Raw genomic sequence first — 21,428 nt, 5'->3', positions numbered from 1 at the left:
CACTCTAATCACATAACAGAACTTTATTTATTTATTTATTTGTTTATTTATTTTAACATTTATTTATTTATTTATTTTTTTACAAATAGTTTATTGTCGAATTAGTTTCCACATAACACTCAGTGCTCATCCCCATAAGTGTCCTCCTCTATGCCCATCCCTCCCTCCCCCCCACATCCATCAGTCCTCAGTTTTTGTCAGCATTCAAGAGTTTCTCATGGTTTGCCTCTCTCCCTTTCCCCCACCATTTCCGCCCTTCTTCTCCCCCTTGTTCCTCCGTCAAGTTCCTCCTAAAGATACCAGAACTTTATAAACTGCTCTTGGTCAAATTCCTAGTCGATTCTTTCGCCCAGGTTTCTGTATGAGACCCTAGAAACAGTTCACTTATACAAACCCACAGTAAGTATATAGTTCAAAGAAGTTGTTACCAATGTTCCTTTTTTTCTAGTTTTCACACAGATATAAAAGAGACAAAGTCCCAGAGGTGCAGCAAGCCCATTAATTCTACTTTTGTGGCCAACTGAAAGAATGGGATCTTCCTGACAGAGTATCTTCTGTGTCACTGAATTTTCTATCATCCTGCTCTCCCACACCCATGGAAATAAATTTTAAACCTAGATGCCTATTGAGAAATATGCCCTAAGCTTTGCTTCACTTCTTATCCCTGTTTCCATCTATTCTTACTTCTCCATCGTTCTATATTTAATAATCTTCTTGTAGTATTTCTCCTCTTTTCTTACTCATGCTCTGTCTGTATGCATTTTAAGTATGTGATACTGGAACACTGACTGTTACTCTAGACAATGGACAGTCCTAGATTCTGGGATAGAGCTTTCATCATTTACCTAACAAAATGTGTTGGGCTAATAATTATCTTTCACATTGGCTAAGTTTTACAACTATAAAAAGTTGATAATCTAGCATAGTGAAGCAGTATGTGCAGTGATTGGAGCAAATGCTGCCAAGATTCTAGTCTTGGTTCTGACCTCTCCATTTTTTGCTATGTGTCTTTGGACAAGTTACTTATCTTAGCCTTAGTTCCCTCATTATAAAATGAGAATAACACTTGCAGTTACTTCTTAGAATTTTTGGAGAATTTAAGGAGTTAATACATAAATTAAACTTAGAACAGTTCTCGGTACATTAAAAAAAACACTCAATAATTAGCGTAGCTATTATTCTTAAGAACATCTCAGTCAATTCCTCTAAATCTACACTGAGTAGATTTTAGGCATCATTTGATAATTCTGTTTCATCATTTGAAGCTACAAATTAAAGATGTTAGCACCTGTACAGAAGTCAAACAGCATAAAAGCAAATGTCCTACAACATGGTCTTGTGACCTTGAAGAAAGAAACCTGGAATCAGAAATTCTGGTGCTTTAACTTTTTTTTATAAAAGCAAGGTGTGCCCATTCATGAAGGATTTTTATTCTTTAATTTCAGCATATATAAAATGTGAAACATAGAAACTGGCCAAGTTGAGAAACAAGCAGTATGAATCCAAATTATGAACACTGGTCATATATACCTAGATTTTGTTATTCTTTAAAATTAAAATCACAATAGCTTATTTAATGTAAGTAAATTTAATTTACTTACATAATGACATGTTGCTAGGCAGTTATGCTGCTATGTAGTTATGCATAAATAATACATTAATCTGTTAGCATTGCTTTTATAACACCATATCACAATTTAGCTTTTTGTTAATATTTGGAGAAGCTGCATGGAGTAAGTTGGCAGATATCTGAAACCATTCTCCACCACCTACCAACTAGCACAAGTCTCAAGCAACTTACTCAATCTTTCTTTCCACCTCAGCTCCCTCAGAGCAAAATGGAAAAATAGCTAAATCTCCCCGCTGGATTGTGGTGAGAACTAAATTATATAACATATGCAAAGCATCTAGAATAGTCCCAGGCATCATAGTAAACACCCAAAAAACTATTAGCTTGAAATGGAAATATATTTATTTCTCATTTGTTATTTTTTCATTCTTTATTTTTTTATTTAATCACATAATTTACACAAAAATTAGGTTAAGGCACGATGGTTTGAGAACTTACTTGAAAATAAAAATGACTTCTTTTGGTTACTTCCGTGATCCATAACTTCTTTTCCCTGGGTACCATTTGTCTGATTTCTGTTCATCTGTCTTCTCCAAAGAGATTCATTGAGTGTGTACTCTGGGCTGTATTGCAGGATCAAGCATTTGAGAACAGGAGGGCTCAAGGTAGCAGATTCTTAGAAGCCCTGAACTTTGAGTCTATCAATTTCCTTCCATAGATGGTCTGCAAATTTAAACATGCTGAGAAGACAGAAGGAAGCGTCTGGAGATCTGAGATAGGGGAAAAAAAAGAATAAAGAATAGAGGAAAATAGGCTTAAAATTAAGGCAGCATTACTTAACACTGAGGTTAAGAAGAAGAGAAGAAAAATAAGAAAAAGAAAGAGGCTTACCAGCTCTGGCATCTTCTAGATACTTCTGATCAACCACCTTCCAAGCATTCTCAGACTATTCAGCAGATTCAGATTTATGGCTGGGGGCTAGAGACTATGTGTTATCCCTCCCTTACTTTAGTTCTTCAGTCATTAGTTCACTCAATACACTGTAACATCTTCCCTGGGCTAAACATTTATTCTATTAGACACTGGGACCAGGAAAATAGAAAGGTGGTTACCAAGATGAACAAAGACATGATTCTTGACCTCAAAGAATCTGTAGTCAGGTGGAAGAAACTGATAAAGGCCCAGAACCATTACAATAGAGCCCTGAGTTAATGAATATAAGTACTAGGGGCTCACACAAGGAGGAATGATGAGTTCTGCCTGGGGAGTCAGGGACATTTTCACAGAGGATTTAACACTTGAGTAAGTCCCTAAGAAAGCTAGGGACTCCCCAGCCTGAAATAAATCGTATTTTGCAGAGCATAAGGCATGCAGAGGCCTAATGTGTTCGGGAAGTAGTTGTTCACTGTGGCTGTAATAGAGTGAGTGTGGGTGGAGGCAGAATATGTAGAGGAGGAGGTGGGGGTAGTTGAGAAATCATGTGCCCAAATAGGTTTAATATGTCTCTTTCATCTTCTCCTCCTCCCCTCAGCCTCCCTAGTATGACTAAATAAGTGATGCTTGCAAGTTTCCGTTTCTGGTTCTGGGGAAGGCGATGAATCCATGCAACTTTCAGAAAAAAATGGCCCTGAGTGACCTGAGCATCTGGAAGGGCCATTTTCAGTCTTAAAGCTGGGACAGTTGAGGGGCTAGTGGTGTCAGCAAGTGACTCAGCTAGATTGGGTCTATTATTAAATTTTATCACGTCACAACCCATAGTATCATAAAACATAAAGTACTACTTAGAAATTGTTGTCTGATGGAATTTCTGTAGTTGCTTTGTTGAAAATTACATGTATGCTGCACTGGTACTGATAGCCAGCCTGGGTGTGTGTGTGGAGGTACATGTGCATGTATTAGTTTTCATAGCCTGTAGTCCCCAGGAGTCCTGAAGAACAAGTGTGCCCTTTTAATATTCTTATTGGCTCATGTATCGGTATATTCAGGACAAGGGTATAATAGGGGCTGTGTCCATGGAAGTGTCACAACAAGGATGGGGGTGGGGAAGCAGGAGATGCTGAGAATTTAACAAGACGTGACCAGTTTTTACTTCTCTGGTGACACTTGTGTGGCCAGGGCTCGGCTCTCTAGCCAATCCTCTTCCCAGCCCAGGCCTTCAGGTATGGTTGAAACAAACACTCCTTTCTCTTATGTGTTCTAGTCTAGGTTGTGCAAAACCCCTCAATCTGGCAGAAAAAGGCAGTTCAACTCAGGGAATTCTTTGCCCATGTTTTCCTGGGACTCTCCCCAGTAACACTTCCTGGAAATTCTGCCTGCCAAGGCTATTTGAGAACACTGAATAGCTTAGCAGAGAAGGAAACTGATATGAAAAGTGGACAGGGAGTTGCCAAAAGAGGTCTCTCTTGAATATAAGCATAAAAATTTAAGAAGGCACAATTAACTCACTGGTTTGAAAAAAAAAAAACTCAATCCCTGGCTACCTGAAATTGCATTAAAATAGGAGAAAAAGAAATCAGCATGTTAATCTATACAGTATAAGGTGCTTATCAAATCTACTAGATGATGATGTGCCACAAAATAAACTTTCTGTATTTCAATATGATTTGCTCTTAAGGTATCAGAAACTAAAACTAAATATTGGCATCTTATAAAAAGTCCTTACAGAATCTCATCTAGTAGTTCAGCACCAGCAGCAGCACTTTTGTGCAATTCTCCTGAAAGCTTTCAGCAGTAAATCTCTAAAAATGTCCACTTAAGCAGTAGAGGTCATAAATACTTTGCAAGAGCAATAAAATAGAGCAGAATTTTGGAAGTTATAATTTTAGTGGATATAACTGCACTATAAAAGAAAGGCCTCTGGGACCCAGAATAAATGCAAAACTCCGTCTAAGTGAACTGCAGTGCTAACCCATCTGCAAGTGGTAAATTATCCCCAGTCCCAGGTGTGGTGCATTATCCTAAGGGTGTCCAGTGATTAAAGGTAAGAACGTGGCTAAAATCCAAGGGAGCACTGAACATTAATGATGGCTGGAATTGTTGACAATTTCTCTGGAAGTTTGATTCGTTCCTATTTGCTCCCATTAGCCAGGTCCAAAGTTCAGCGGATAGCCTATGATCAGTACAGATACTCCAGGGGGAGAGGCCCAGAGGGTGAAAAGAAGACTTTGGCTCTTCATTTGCCCCAGAAGGAGTTCACATAGGATGAAAGTAGAGCCATAATCCCATTACCTATAAACTCTTTAAGCTGCAACAAAGAAAAGACACTTACTGAGAACATTGTTCTAAAATTGACGATTGCAAAGCAACATAAAAATTTCATTACATTTGTTCTCTTTCTGGTAGATCACTTATTCTTGCTAGTACACATTTGCATAAATGTTCTTCTACATTTAAATCTGTGTGAGGGTCTTAGAAACTCTCAGAGGGTCAAGGGTATGTTTAACTGATTTTCCAAGCTCTTCCCCTGCCATGTACACCCATATGCACATAAAGAGCATTGTGCGTTGCTGAATGCAAGTGACTATTTCATGATCACATTCATAATCTTTTTGTAATGTTTGGGATCTAAAAGTCCCCATCTTTTATACCTTTCCACCAAGTTCTTGAATTGCCCCCTATTCCGCAATCTGGTTTTGACTGGTGCCATCTAGAAAACTGATGAGTACAATATTGTATGAAGGTGGCGAGGATAAGAAAGTTACATCTGAAGAGCAGATGAAGAAAATTTTCATGCGAGGAAGCCTAAGCTTCCAATTTTTAATCAGCATTTGATTGTGGCCTATTAAAATGCCAAATCACTTTGCAATATTGTGCTGTCTTCACAGCTTAAAATAGTCACTATGAAAGAGTCATCCCACCCTATTTTCCCATCTGAAAATAATAACACATTGTACCTTTTGCTGTTGCTTCTAATTTTTGGGTTTTTATGATTGTGTAACTGAAATGTCAACCTCCTGAATCTAAGGGTCACCTAGTTTATTTGGAAAATAAAAGAACAAGAGGGTTTGTCCCACGTCAACTCCTGAGTCATTGACTTGGCAGCTATTATCTATGTCATGTGGTCATCTCAGCCTCGCTTTCTGCATGGCCTTTGGTCACTGCTCTGTTCATTGCTGTTTACCACCTAGAACTTGGGTCTTCCTTGGTGGTATGGTGCCGATTCCAGAGAACCACACTCTCCATCACTAATCTGTTACTTTGCTCTCATTAATACCTAACCACAAAGTTTATGGCTATTTAAGGCTTTGCTGCAAGTTTGGGATTGTTCCAAGTAAAAGTCTCTAGTTCTCTCTCAGAAAAAAAAAATTTCCTGATACCTATGTGGATTGCTTTTACCCATGGCCTTCTCTTAATCTGGGCACTCCTGTGATCAATGAACATCCCACAGGGCATTTTCCAAAGACTGAGATAGGGAGTCCAAATTTACGACCTTGACAACAGTAAGAAAGAGCTGCATTTAGGAGGAGGAGGGCCTACAGAAAATAGTCTATGATGACTTCTATATTTTGGTTACCATCTGGCTTTGCAACCAGTGTGAAGTGAAACTGGCCCAGGCTGCTGGGTGGACATGTGTTGTTTCTGCATAACTAGTATCATTGTCCATATCCTTGTAATAGTATCTTAACTTTCCTTAGGGATCAACTCCACCCACTTTCATTCCATGTGGTTTAGGTGGGGCTAGCCTAACCACTGGAATCAGAGGTGAGCTCATGACCCAGAGCTGAACAATTGGTATTGTGGTCTGGCCATGGTGATTGATTAATCAGTCTTTGCTCTAATCGAAGTAATTTCAGGAATTTTTCAGAAGCAACTAGGAAGGACATTTTGTTTTGGGGAGTTTTTTCTAAGACTGCCAGCAAATGGATGAAGTAAGTCTGAGCTACCATCAGGCACCATAAAAGCAGAAAAATAAGGCCAATCAAGAAGAACGCAAGGCTGAAATATAAAGGTTGATTGACACTAATGATGGCATTTGAGCCTCTTGGATCCAGACATGATTAAAGTTGGTACTTCTTGGAATTTCCAAGATTTTTGTTTTAACCTAAGCCAATTTGAGTTGATTTCCTGTCACAATCCAAAGGTTCTTGAATAATATATTCTTGAAATTTTCCTCTGGCACCAGGCCTCCGATGGAGATCAGAATAAACACATATGTCCACATACATTTACCCCTCCCAAAGATAAACAATCATTTAAAAAATGCTGCAGCCTAAATCCACACTTAAAGAGAGAAGCACTATTTGTGTGTGAATATACCAATTTACACAGATAGATGTGAACAATAACTATAATTCTTTGTATTATTATGTACAAAGTTTCAGTTTCCATCTCTTGTTTCTAGACAACTCTCCCAAATCATAGTGAAGCAAAAGAAAACAGCTCCATTAGATTTCCATGGCAAATAACAAAACCACATATTTTATTAGTTATATAAACATCTGGAATTGAAATTAAAATATTTGAAATTCAAAGTCAATTTAATAGTCAGGTATCCCCCTGTCTCACTACATTTCTATAAGCAGGAGTTCCTGGTATAGAATATATTTCCCTGATCTGACTCCTTAGGTAAAGGAATGAGTGAGAGGTAGGGCAGGAGGCTAGTTCTTCCAGTAACATTTTTAATTTAGGTAGCTTTAACCAATGTTTATGAAGAACACAAAATCTATTTACATTTTTCCAAATACANCTGCAGTTGAGGTCAAGGAAGTTGTTTCCTGCTTTCTCCTCTAGGGTTTTGATGGTTTCCTGTCTCACATTCATGTCCTTTCTCCATTTTGACTTTATGTTTATGTATGGTGTGAGAAAATGATCTAGTTTCATTCTTCTGCATGTTGCTGTCCAGTTCTCCCAGCACCATCTGTTAAAGAGGCTGTCTTTTTTCCATTGGATACTCTTTCCTGCTTTGTCAAAGATTAGTTGGCTGTATACTTTTGGGTCCACTTCTGAGCTCTCAATTCTATTCCATTGGTCTATGTGTCTGTTTTTGTGCCAATACCACACTGTCTTGATAATGACAGCTTTGTAGTAGAAGCCGTTTATGACCTTTCTTAATACACATATATTTGTTTCCATTTATGAGGAAATGATGGCTTATATTAGAAATAAACCAGTGGAGGAAGGAAAAGTTGAGAGATCACTATACTACTCTTAGAACAGATGGCATTTTTTGGGAAATCTTTATCATTGAGTTAGACATAATTAATTATGTTCAACTTGAAAGAAACCAATTTCTGAATTGTCTTACATTATGTGGAGAATATTTGTCTGAAGCCTAAATATTTCAGTAAATCAGAGTGTGAATATTTGTACTGCTATTAACTTTCTGCTGGTGTGATGCATCTGTGTGTGTGTGTGTGTGTGTGTGTGTGTGTGTGCGCGCGCGTGCCTGGTGAAGGCAGAAGAGGGAGGCAAGAACTATTGTATTATCCTGCTATTTCTCCCTTGAAGGAGAATAAGGTTGGTGAACAAGAAATGGAATCCCCGTTTGGATATTAGAAGAAATTACTTCCATTCCGAAACACACCAGTCTATGTTTCACATTTATATAATACCAAATAACATGGACTTCTTTTCATGGTCGGTGATGATTAAGTATACTACCTGCCTCCAGGATCCTGTCAGCAATATGGAAATATGCTTAGCTAATCAATAGTTGGTTCTCAGTCCAGTGTGCATTCTGACTCAACATATATATTTAGTTGTGTTTTTTTTTTAATATATCAAAATATCAAGGTATCAGGAACAATGAATTTTGTTTCTTCTTAAATACCCCTGCTTTCTGGCATCCCTTTCTTTAATTCCCTTTAACTAACCTAAAATAGATGGACTTTTAATTTATTCAAAGTAAAATACAAAGTTATTTACTTACTTTAGGCATTTTTTTAACTGCTTGAATCCTAATCTGTAGAAGATTGCTGACTTTAGCCTGACTTGTGATAGTAACTATTCTTTGGGAGAAAAATTCTTCTTCTTCCCAGGTAAGCAAGTCTGTTCCAGTCCATGAGTTGCTGTCTGTTTGATTTGACTACTTACTGAAGACTATATGTTCTTTCCCTAGGCCTTCCCACTTATAATAGGTCCATAATTGGCTCTCCTTTATCTCCTAGAGCAAAATCCAAACTCTTTAGCATAGTATATGAGTAACTCAATCATCCCGAATTCTGGTTTTAAGATTGAACCATCTATATTTCCCACCCAAATTGGATTTCCATCTCCCTGGTTTTAAATGTTGAGGAAATTCTTTATTTACATAAAACCATATACAAATGTGATCATTTTAACTTTTTAATGATTGTTGTCTAATAACATGTTTATTATTTTTCCGTTAATGCATGGGATTCTGCTAATAGTTTTCCTCATGTTATATACATGTGCTTCTTAGAATACACCCTACATGGTCACAGAAGATAATTATTTCAATATTATATATTCTGTTTCAAAACCTTATAAAGTTTTCATTAAAATATTCATAAAGAAAGTTGAATTATATAATTTTAATCTTGTACTAAAGCTACATGTATTTCATAATGTGAATGGGATAGTAAATATTTCACTTTTCTATTTTTTCAAGTCCATGTAATATAAGGAACATTTATTCCATAACGGGTTTTGGAGGGAAATCTTTAGAAAATTTAGTTGAGATAATAATTTTGGACATAATTTAATTTGTTGTTAATGCATCAGTTTGGTAATTTGATATTCTTTAAAGGATCTATCTATAAAATTGTCACATTAGCCTATTTTTTTAAATAAGAAGAATAGCATTTGCTTTTCCTTAATGACTGATTGGCATATCCATCTAATATGTGATAGTGTTTAAGAATACAGACTCCTAAAACCAGACCTCTTCCACTTACTATTGCAGCTCAGGTAAGTGTTAAACCTTGTTTAANAAGTCGGACGCTTAACCGACTAAGCCACCCAGGCGCCCCAAACCTTGTTTAAATATTAAACTTTAAAATGAGGATGATGGCAATAGTACTTTTATTGCAATGTTGCTGTGAAGATTATATGAGTTAGTATACAAAGAACATTTAGAAATGCTTTGTGTGTAGAAATTGTCTTTAATTTATTTATACACCTATTGCTTAATAAGCACTTCAAACTCAAGACGTCCAAACAGAATCTTGGTCTACTATTGTCCACCCAAATCTGCTCCTTCTTCTATAATCTCCTTCTAAGTAAAATGTACTACATTTGTACAAAGTTACTTTGTCCAAAAAACTACTAGCTATCACTGATTCCTCTCTTCCTGTCATCTCTCACATCTAATTCATCAGCATATCTTATCGTCTTTAAATTTAAATACCTTCTAAATTGGATAACTTCTCACCACTTCCATTTTTGCTGTACAAGTCCATAATACTATCTCCTTGACTATTGCCATGGACTCTTCCCTAGTCATATTCCACCTCATTCTGTTCTCTGCATACCAGCTAGTATCTCCTCCTTAAAAGACAAATCAGATCAAATGATCTCCCTGCTAAAAATTGTGTAGTTCATCCAATAAAAATTAGGACAAAATCCAAATTCTTATCCTGACCTTAAATGCCTGCATACCCCGGCCCCTGTGTCATCCTGATCTCACCCCCTGTCAGGTCCTGCATGCTTCATGCAAGGGTCTCTTAGCAGTGTCTTCAAAACATGGTAAACTGTTTTTTTATTGTGGAAGTGTTAAGATGTGAGGGGAATGGAAGTGTTCTATCATTCTGTGATTGGGTCTCAATCTTTCAGTGAGCCTGTCCTCCATAACTTTGAATTTTGCCTGTGTTTCTCAGTTTTTCTTTTCTCCCCTTAGGTGGAACTTGATAGCTAGAGGATGCTGGGGTTGTGTATTTCCCTTTCCCAACATGGAAGATTTGGAGAGAGCTGGATTGGGTACTTTCCTTTTCTCATATAGAAGATTATTGCTGACTAAAATTGGGCATTTCTCTTCTCCCAGATTGATCAGGTTCTGATGAAACCCTAGCAGGTTAGGCTGTAGTAAAATGGTTTTTCCTGAGGGATTGCCTGGTTAAGAACACAGTGCTATAGCATACATATTTCCAAATGGTTCCTTTCCCCCTTTTCCTGCTGGAAGCATAAAGGGATTTTCCTCTGATATTCACTGTGAAGACCAGGTGAAGCTCCTGGAGGTAAAACTAACAAAAATTTGGGAGCCCTCTGTTGACTGGGTCCTCCTGATTTTTTAACTCTCAGACTTGTCCACTCTGAGCCTCCAGCAATTGTCAATTACAGTTTAAATTTTCCTACCCTAGCATGTGTTCCTGCAGAGATTTCTGCTCTGGTAAATTGAGATTTACTGGTATCCTCCATCTGTCTCTTCAATTTTGGAAGCAGTACTTTCCCCTATGATCTCATTTCTTGGATAGATTTGCGCTGTTGATTCTTTAGTTTGTTCAGCTTTATACTTGATAAGATGAGTGGCAACTTCTGTGCCTCTTACACTGTCATCTGGAAACTGGATTCTCCTTCATTGTGTGTGTGTAGGAAAAGCTTTTTCCACATCTGAATTTCTTTTAAGTTCTTTGTACAACTTATAAAGAGAGGGAAAGAGCTATAGGAGAAAAATTGTTATTAATCATTGAAAAATTAAAGCATTAAAAAGACTGGACTGAGTTGGTATTCAACTCCAGATGTAGAAATATTGGGCATACAGAGGATTTTCCAAAGGCATTTAAATTCGATAATCATATATTTGAGCAGTGGACTTACAAAATATTACAATGATCTTTACATAGCACTTATCACAGGTTTAAGTGAGACATTTATTGAACATAAAATCGGGTTATTTATAATCCCCATAATATGGTTAAGGAAACTTGTACATAGGAAAATTTAGTAAACATCCAAGGTCACCCTCTGATCACTTGCTATATACATCTGAATATTAATACTGCTGAACATCTGAATATTAATACTTTTGTTTCTTCCATGAAAACAGAGTCAGAAATGTACCTTTCTATATTGCTTCGCCACAGGATTTATCTCTTATTGATAGGTGCAAAATGAATTTGGACATGTGTAGGCAAAGTTTAAGTATCTCACACCTCAGGCATATTTATTACATATTTCATAAACACAGCCAACATTAGAACCCCTCCCCCCCCCACCGCAGCTACCAGATTCATCAACATATTCATTTAGGGGATGCAAAGAAAAGTGTTGAATACATGGCTAAGTTCTATAATAAAGGACAAGTTATCTTAATTACTTCATAAAAGGTAATTTGAATGAATACACATATATGTCTGTACCTATTTATATTGATAGCCTGTTTATAAGATCACATTGAAACAGTTCCTAAATGAGGGCAGGGATCCAAAGCATTTTGAGGGCCTGGCAATTCTCCTATAGAGTAGAGGAGAAAGAGGTCCCATAAGTTTCTCACTGATAGTTAATGACAACAACAACAACAACAAGAAATACACACAGATGAGCCTCCTCTTATTGCTAGGGGTTTGATTTAATTCAGTCCTTTATCATGAAAATGGAGTTGGTTCACAACACAGGGCAGAGAAGAGGTGCTGGAATGAATCCTTTTGCCTTTTGCCAAAATAATAAAGTTGCCACTGAGACAGGTATGATTCCTTACTCAAAAATGCTTCCTTTATACATCATTAGATATTCTCCAATAATTATGGAGATATTGATAGAGAAATAATGATAGTGAAAATGATATGGGAGAATAACCAAAGAACCTAGATAGTATAGTGGAAAGACAAGTCAATGGCTCAAAATTTATAATTTAATGTAAGAATATCTGACTGTAAAAGGACAGACATAACTTTAAAATACATTTTATTTTAAAGCACTCATCTCCTTTTATTGTAATTGCATTTGCATCAATGTCTGTCTCCCTCATGGACCTTTTTTTTTTTTTTTTACAANCATGGCCAGATTTCATTCTTTCTCATTGCCATGTAGTATTCCACCTCATGGACCTTTTTAATGGCTTGGATCAAGGTTTGTTTATTTTGATCCCTCAATTTCCAATAAGTGTTTGCCCTCAAATTTGTAAACACAAGAAGGTATAAATGACTAAATGAAGGAATACCTGCATTTGTAAGTCTAAGAAGAATTTTTCTCCTTTCTCTGGTAAAAATTATTGGGCATTTCTGAATAGTTTTGGAATTTTTTACTCTTTTATTGAATACATAGAAGAGATGCCATCATTACTTAGAAACATCATAAGTAGTTGACAAGATAAAATATAACTGCTTATAATTATTTTAGATAATTAAGACATGATAGGAAGAAAGCATTGATATCATAAAAAAGGGAAAAAATTTGGACACTTGATATTGAAGTTGCTTTCTTCCCCCAAGCTCAATTACATGAATCCATAAATTTACTATTGATTTCTACTCTCAAGGAAATACAAATTAGTTAAGGCTAATAAAACCAACATTCAGCTTCATGTTTGTGGGTTGGGTTGCTACATGGAATCAGAATGTATTTTCTGTGGCATAATATTTTTATAGCGAAGCAGCCAAAATACCACAAATGCATAGTACAAGCTGCAAGCATTCTGGCCCTTCCAGGCATTTCTGTGGCTTGGCGTTGATAAATGTAGGTGAGATATAGGTTGCAGTTAGATCAAATTACAGCAAACACTGAGTTTTCCAAAAATATAAGAGTTGCTAAAATAGCTTCCCTGTTACCTTGGGAGAGGATGCCTGTCCATCAACGAGCTGGGACTTTAGAGCAAGTTCTCACAATTGAATCTTTTGAGTGAGCAAAACTCTGAGCCCAGTCAAAATAAAAACAATAATAAAAAACCTCTCCGTCACATTTCCACAATAGCCTTGTGTGACAAAAACTGATAAATGGTGTGACTTTCTTTTCCCCTTCTTTCTTCTTATTTCTTAATTGGCCATTTTTCCCAGTTGCTGAATTTAAAAGAATTAGGTGATCCTTAATTTCAGACACCAGTGTGTATATTTCTCCTACAGAATTATTCTCATTACTTTTTTGACATACCTAATAACTGTTTTTATCATTTATGTGATTTCCTAATGTATAGGTCATCATTCATAAGCATGCAATTTGTCCATGTTTTTTTTTCCTTTGTATTTTTTCCCCATCAATTTGGTTACATGAGATAACAACACTATGTAGCTTGGAAAACACAGTGTGTGGCACATATACGCAGTACCTTGTGGTTATTAACAAGATGTGTAAACATAAAATACTTCTTAAGATTAAAGGAAAATAGAGTCTCTGATTTTTTATATACTCATATGATTTTAACTTGTTTTTCTGGTATAATAAATGTGAAATATATTCTAGAGTTCTTCTATGCCGTTACTATAGCCACAGTAGATTTTCAGCTCTTCTTAGTGATTGATAGCCTAACATGAAATCTGTGTTTTGAAATAATGTGGCCTTTCTGAAGGTGGTGTGCCTTAACATTTACCATTTCTCAAATGGGTCAATTTCTCAGTATTCTGAGAATATATCTTGATAATAAGCATTTATGTGGGTTTTGACATAGCAACTAACACTCTTGTTTCACTTCAAACAATGAACCAAATATTATGTGGTCCATACATTTGGATTAAATAAAATTAAACTGTGCTATGCTTAAGTTCTACTTCATAAAAAAACATTTTAAAACATTGCTGAAAATGATAGTAAAGCTTTTAGATTATTCTCACAGAATGAAGCCCTCAACACATCATCAATCATTTTCTTTTGTTTCACTTCTCTATGATGTTCCTTCATACCACTTTCAATGAGCTCCCTGTGGATATTTTGACCTTAAGACAACTGCCACCATTCTTATAGCTACACAAAAAGACATTTATTATAGTCAGATCAATGCAAAACTGATGCAGTTAAACCATTTTCTAATTAGCTCCCTTTCCAATTAATCTCTGATGAATGCCATCCACTAACTGAAAGGTTCCAACCAACTGATGTTTTGTTCTTTTGTTTTTATTTTGACAAGAACTGACCGAATTTCTCATTGTCCAAGAATACACTTGCAACCATGACAATTATTTATATTTGCATTGGTACATATTTCAGCCCTCCAGAACATTTCCTCTCATGTTGGAAACAGTAGAAAGACAGTTACCACATAGTCTCATTTCAGCTTTTGTATTGAATATTTCCATTAGCAGTGTAGAAAATAGTATAAGTTGATTGTGATCAAATTGAAAATGTGAATCAAACGGCACAGGATAGAGATTAGGCAATGAGACAGCTTTCTGACTTCCACACCACTTATGTGGCCCTATGAAGTCTGATGAACTCTAATGATTCATTGCCTCCTGATACTGGAACCAAGTACTTGGGTTCTGAACTCAGGAAAGAGTCTGGGTAGCTCAGACATAGTTTTGACAATGCCAAAACAAGCTTGGAAAAGGAAACAGTTTAACCAAGGATTTGGCAGCATAAAAACCCAACAAATATGTTAATTGATGTTTGTTTTAATATTGAATATAGTCAAATCCTTTTTATGTAAAACCAACCCATTAAAGAAGACACCCTCTGAAGAAGAACGGTTGAGCAACAGAGGTCAAAGTGTCAACTGAACCATTCTTTGTTAGAAGTAACAAAAAAAGGCTGAAACCTTTAGATAAGGTTTCAAAATGAGATGGAAGGGAGAAATACATAAAAACTATGCTTTCCTTTAGATTATATATGTCAGCACTGGTTACCATTTGTAGGGTAAAGAAAAATTTTCCTCACCAAGTTTTGGCACTCAAAGGGCATTAGCCAAAATGTATTAGCCAAACATTTGCAAAAGGCTTTAAAAGATTAAATATCAACATTTTATTTTAATAATGAGGATCCATATAGTTGTGAAATGTTATGCACCGAGATTCAAAACTTTGGTTTTGAGAATTCATCTGCATTAAAATGTATTCTAAATGAACCTTGTATTTTTCTTAAAATTTTCTCTGGGTTATAATTACTAGTATGTTGCAAGATGTATCAATTCAGTTGATAAAACCATGGCAGATATAGGGACACTGCTAATTTCCTAAACGTATCCAATATACTGAAAACAAACATTAAAAAAAAACACATTAAGTTTGATACGTGACTATCGCTCATTCTATTGTGAAGTCCTGCTAATCAATGCCTCCTCCTGATAAAACCAGATGAAAGGTATATATCAGAAAACATACATCAAGTCTAATAGCATTTTGACTTAGCTAGGAATGAGGTGGAACATAATTAGGATGATAATAATAATAATCACGTGTGGAGAACCCACTGAATACCTGGTTCACAATATGGCAATTTGGATATTCTCTTCTATTTAATTACCAAACAAACAAATCTTAAGGCCAATGTTATCATTCCCATCTTATAGATAAGTACACTTGTTAAGTAGCCTGTCCAAAAATAATCACACAATGTGAAGTTGAAACCCAGATCCAGATCTGACTGTACTGAAAGCCTATAGTCTTTTCACTCAGCAATCCTGCCTAAAAAAATAATAATAAAGTGAAACACAAGGGCTACAGAGAAAATATGATATCTCTGGTCAAGCCCATGTTGTGATTTCATGCTTTGAGGTCATATTCCCCCATTCCCACTCCACTCCAAACACAGCAGTTATAGAAAAGCAATTTCAGGGAAAGCAATTAAACAATAGAACCAAATTAGAGAAAATTCAGACAGAGATCCCTGTGGCCCTGAAGTGGAAGAGAAACCACCAAGGTATGTGTGTGTGTACATGGGGGTGGGGGTAGGGCAGGTATGATGAGCATTTGTTTGCACTCAATTATATTCCCTGCCTTTCTTCTGTCTATATTGCAGGTAGCCACATTTCTCAGACTCCCTTGACAGCTGGCTTTGGCTACATCGGCCCAATGAGAAGCAATGACAAGAAACTGGAAAGCTGGAGAAAGGAAAAACTAGGGTGTCTGGGCCTCCTATCTCTGCCTCACTGGCATCTGGCAGTGACTGTGTCTCTCTAGTGGTTCATGTTCAGGACAGACCCATTCCTCCCATGCTTCCAGCTCTCCCTACCCCCACCCCAGGCTGGTTCTGGTTTCTGTCCAGTGGCACTGGTGGCTACTCTTTGATAACAGCAGCTACAGCAATATAAGACACGGTGTTGGAGCAGAAGTCCAAGGATGGAGGACAGAGTAGGAGAAAACTACAAGCAAGAAAGGGATTAAACAAAGAGAGATAGAATGGCAGGCATAGAGAGGGAGAAGGAGAGAACCTTATCCAGATGAGAATCAAAACTAAAATTTCAAACTAATTAGAATTAGATAACCCTAAGAAAGACTGCTTACAATTTCAGGATGTTAATACACTATAGGTAAAATGGGGAGAAAATAAAACAAACTCAAAAAAAACTATTATAATAAGATTGCAAAACTATATAACTGGTGGTTATGAAAAATAATAATTGGTAGCAACAATAGACATCCTGAAATATCACCTTGCCCAAATCCTGAAATATCAGGACTATAAAACACACAAAATAAAACAAATGTAACAACCATGTTTGACTCCACTCCAGTGGGTAGATCCAAACAAATTTAGCATACTATGATTTCTCTCCTTCTAATTTTGCCATACAGCAGGTCAATTCATTCGGACACTGAAAGCAATCAACTCATTTTGGTGAATTCTTCAGTCTACTTATTTAACCAAACCAAATGTGATATGAGTACATTTTTTAGATTTTAAATGTAAATCTAAATCTAAATCACAGGTGGCATTTCACGGCTTCTGCTTTGAAACATGTGCAAGTAGAAATCAGCTCAGCTCTATTTTAAGTTGCCAACCTTTGAGGACTTACTGTTTATTAATATATTGTAGACGATAGTGAGCTGATCTATCTACTGTCATCTATCTATCTATCTATCTATCTATCTATCTATCTATCTATCTATCATCTATCTATCATATATCTACACCTTAAGGCAGTCCTAGAACTGTCTACTGATACTAGTGTGGCCAGCCACTGTGTCCAAAGGCTCTATTTACACAGGAGTCCTAGTTTGCATCCTCAATTTTCACAATAAATGTATCAAATCTATCATTTACTTTACTTTAGTAAATAAAGGGCATTTCTACTGTTCAACAATACAGAATACCTGGATTGCAAGCCTATGTCAGAGAATAAGTATTCAACCATTTGCTGCCCTATATTTATCAAAAACTCTATTGAGAGAAAATATATTTATGGAAGGAAATATCAATGAAAAATAATTCTCTAGTCTAACTCGTTTACTTATTTCACCCTTCACCACCAGAAAGTCATAAACATCAGAGTACATTATCATAGCTCTCTAAAGACTTTTTCTTACTGATTTATACTTTGGTGTTGTACCCTAGACTTATACTAAAGACTTCTTTAAGAAAAAAAAATGATTTTTAGAAACTGGTTAGGGTAGGATAAACTAATTTAACAAATAGACCCAAACGTCTGTAAGTGCCTCAAACACAGCAGAGGCTTATTTCTCACTCAAGTAACAGTCCAATATGGGTGCACAGTTCTCATCCACGTGATGATTTGGGAATATTTTGTGGCTCTGCCATGCCCTAGTTCTTCATCATCATGAGCATCCAATGGTAGCAGATGCTGGAGAGCCCAGTTAAAAGCCTTAGCCAGAAAACAGCACTCATAATCTTATACTCACTTTCCATTAGTAGGAATTAGATGAACGGTCACACCTCATTGCAAGGAGTGCTGGGATATGTGGTTCCGAGCTAGGCAACATCTTCCCATTGATGATTCTATACTGTGGAAAAGCAGGATAGAATTTGGACAAGTGTACACTCTCTGCCACACCTTTTTTAATGTTTATTTATTTTAGAGAGAGAGAAAGAACGCATGAGTGGGTGAGGGGCAGAGAGAGAGGAAGACACAGAATCTGCAACAGGCTCCAGGCTCTGAGCTGTCAGCACAGAATCTCACACAGGGCTTGAACTCACGGTCTGTGAGATCAGGACCTGAGACAAAGTTGGACCCTCAAACGACTGAACCACCCAAGTGCCTCTCTGCCACACGTTTATCTGTTCTAACCACAGAAATGTATAGAGCTGACATTGATTATGACTTTGAAAAAAATGAATGTGTAAAATTTCTCTCAAATGTAAGCCAGAGTAAGCTTTTCTTTCCATAATAAACTGGTACACCTTTTCTTTCAAATGATATAAATCATGTAAATGATCATGATTTTGTTGGTTTAATTACTATTTCCTTACTTTTCTGTTTGCTTTGGCCTAGGGGAAGTTTAAATCAAATTATTATTAAAATTTAGTAACTGTGCAGGATCTTAAGACTTACATAAAAGAATAAAAGTCCTGTGTTTGTATAGGTAATACATGAACACGGTAAAGCACTCAAAAGGACAAAATGATGTGAACATTTAGTGCTGATGCATAGGGGCCCATGTATGTACCCAATGTTTATAGCAGCACTTTCAACAATAGCCAAATCATGGAAAGAACCTAAATGTCCATCAACTGACGAATGAATCAAGAAGATGTGGTTTATCTATACAATGGAATACTACATGGCAATAAGAAAAAATGAAATCTGGCCATTTGTAGCAACATGGATGGAGCTTGAGGGTGTTATGCTGAGCGAAATAAGTCAAGCAGAGAAGGACAGATACCATATGTTTGCACGTACGGGTGGATTAGGAGGAACTTAATGGAGGACCATGAGGGAGGAGAAGGGGAAAAATAGTTGGGGAGAGGGAGGAAGGTAAACCATGAGAGACTCTTGAATGCTGAGAACAAACTGAGGACTGATGAGGGTAGGGGAGAAGGGATGGGGGTGATGGGCATGGAGGAGGGCACTTGTTGGGATGAGCACTGGGTGTTGTATGGAAACCAATTTGACAATAAATTACATTAAAAACTGATGTCAACATTTTGACACCTCTTCCAACTTTTATAAGGTTCTTCAGGACAATTCCAGAACTATTCCTACCTCTAGATTCACATGTAGCTTTTTTTTTTCCATTTTCCTAAACATCTGTCTAAATACGCATATCTTACACGTTTCTTGTTAATTTTATTCCTCATTATTTTATCTTTTGTAGCTGTTTTAAGTGGGGTCATAAGGCCTTTTTTCTATTACATATTCTAGTTTATTATATTACAGGTGAATGCTACTAGTTTTTCATCTGAGTTTAAAGTTTTACAAGTATACTGTGCTATCAAATCTTCTATAATAATTATGACTTTACTCTTACCTTAACAATTATATTCCTATTATTCTAGTTCCTCTAGAACAATCTTAAATAATAGCTATGAGAGCATATTTGTCTTGTCCCAATGTAACTGGGAATGTTTCTGAGAGCTCCCCTTTTAGCATTTCTTTATTGGATTAAGATTTTTTTTTCTTTTATGACAGAAGTATTTGTATTCAGTAATTTTAAATTCATTTTTAGTGCTACTTGCTCTCAGGTTTAGTTACAAAAGTTATGTTAAGTTGATTAAACAATTCAGAAACTTAGTTTATTTTTCTATTCTTCTAGAGCACTCAAATACGTTAGAGTTTTCTGCACCATACACTAAGAAATAATCTTTGCCTAATGACTTAGGGTGAAGAGGGAAGGTAAACAATACAAATTATTTCCTAGCTTTAATGACAGTTGAGCTATTTACTTTTGGGGAGGGGATATTTTGGAAATCTATCTTTTCCTAGAAAATCTTCCATTCTATCAAGATGTGCAAAGTTATCTGAATAAGGTTAAGTAACATCATGTGGTCCTTTTAGACTTCTCCCAATCTATAGTTATTTCCCCTTTCCAATTCTCATTTGTGTGTTTGTGCTTTCTCCTCTTGTTTTTCCACAATGAGGTTATCTGCTTACCTCATTTTAATAACTTGTTCTTGGATTTATTCAGTAGGTGTATATTTTTATCACTTTCTAATTTAATAATTCTTACTTTTACTACTATATTGCTTCTCCTTTCCTTAGGATTATTTTGTTTTTGTTTTTGTTGTTGTTGTTCTAAAAATTTTTTTTGTTTCTTTCTTTGCCCATAGTTTTTTACTAGCACTTTTTCATTGCTATAAAGGGAAAGGTGTTGATGCAGAAAGAAAGGCCATGCATACAAGAGAACACAGCATCACTTTAGATCTGAGGTCTTTATTTCCTTTTCAGGGATTATAAAGCCTGGCCTGCTGCTTGCTCTGGAATTCCTTCACTCGCTCTCTCTCTCTCTCTCTCTCTCTCTCTGGTACAACTCCACTCCCATCTACAACTCCTCCTTTGCCTGCTTCAGACACAGGGCCTTCCTCTTTCTGGCATCTTCCACCTTCTCAGGTGCCTGCTTCTGGGCTTGCAGGAGCTGATGGACACCCTGGGACCAACTGGCCATTTTTGTCATCATGGCTGATGCTGTTTCAGATGCTGTTTTTAATTTTTATTGACGAAGTAAAATTGACATACACTGCTCTATTAGTTTTAGGTGCACAACATATTGATTTGACAATTCTATATATTCTGCAATGCTCACCAAGGTAAGTATAGTTACCATCTGTCACCATACTACGTTATTACAATATTATTGATATTTGTTGTTCCTTTCTACCCTTGAGATTAATACACGTTATTTTTTTATTATTTCTACTTTATTAATATAAAACCTGGGAATTTTCCAAACTAATTGTGTAGCTATATTTCATAGGTTCTCATATAAGTGCTTTCATGTCATTTTCCAGGTATTTTTCATTTTACATTTGATTTCCTCTTGGTTAAGAAAGGTTTTTGTTTGTTTTTAATTTGTAAGTAGAAGCATTTGTCACTTTCCAACTTGGTTATTATTTCAGTTTGTGTTACATTGTGATCAGAGAGTCTTGTCTGTATTGTTTCTCTTGTTTTACATGTATGGAGATATTTTCAAAGTCCTATATGTAA

General features: G+C 36.3%; 1 protein-coding gene across 3 annotated transcripts in view; it reads right to left on the bottom strand.

The window, feature by feature from the left end:
- LOC144235837 (uncharacterized) overlaps positions 1–21,428 on the bottom strand; it is a 213,945-nt gene that overhangs the window by 12,153 nt on the left and 180,364 nt on the right. Inside the window, exons 5-6 of one of the 3 annotated variants that reach the window (XR_013336330.1) lie at positions 18,190–18,291; positions 2,069–2,340 (exon numbers count right to left, since the gene is read on the bottom strand). Coding sequence is in view for 1 of the 3 variants with exons in the window: in XM_077769434.1 (XP_077625560.1) it covers positions 18,196–18,291 (96 nt within the window). In the remaining 2 variants the exon portion in view is untranslated. The remainder of the gene's footprint in view (positions 1–2,068; positions 2,341–18,189; positions 18,292–21,428) is intronic. The other 2 variants (XR_013336331.1, XM_077769434.1) reach the window with 2 other exon arrangements.

This window comes from Crocuta crocuta, unplaced genomic scaffold (genome assembly GCF_008692635.1).
Source record: "Crocuta crocuta isolate KB4526 unplaced genomic scaffold, BGI_CrCroc_1.0 scaffold646, whole genome shotgun sequence".
In the NCBI taxonomy this organism is placed as follows: domain Eukaryota; kingdom Metazoa; phylum Chordata; class Mammalia; order Carnivora; family Hyaenidae; genus Crocuta; species Crocuta crocuta.
Note: the sequence above shows the minus strand (reverse complement) of the source record. Positions and strands in the feature narration are given on the sequence as shown.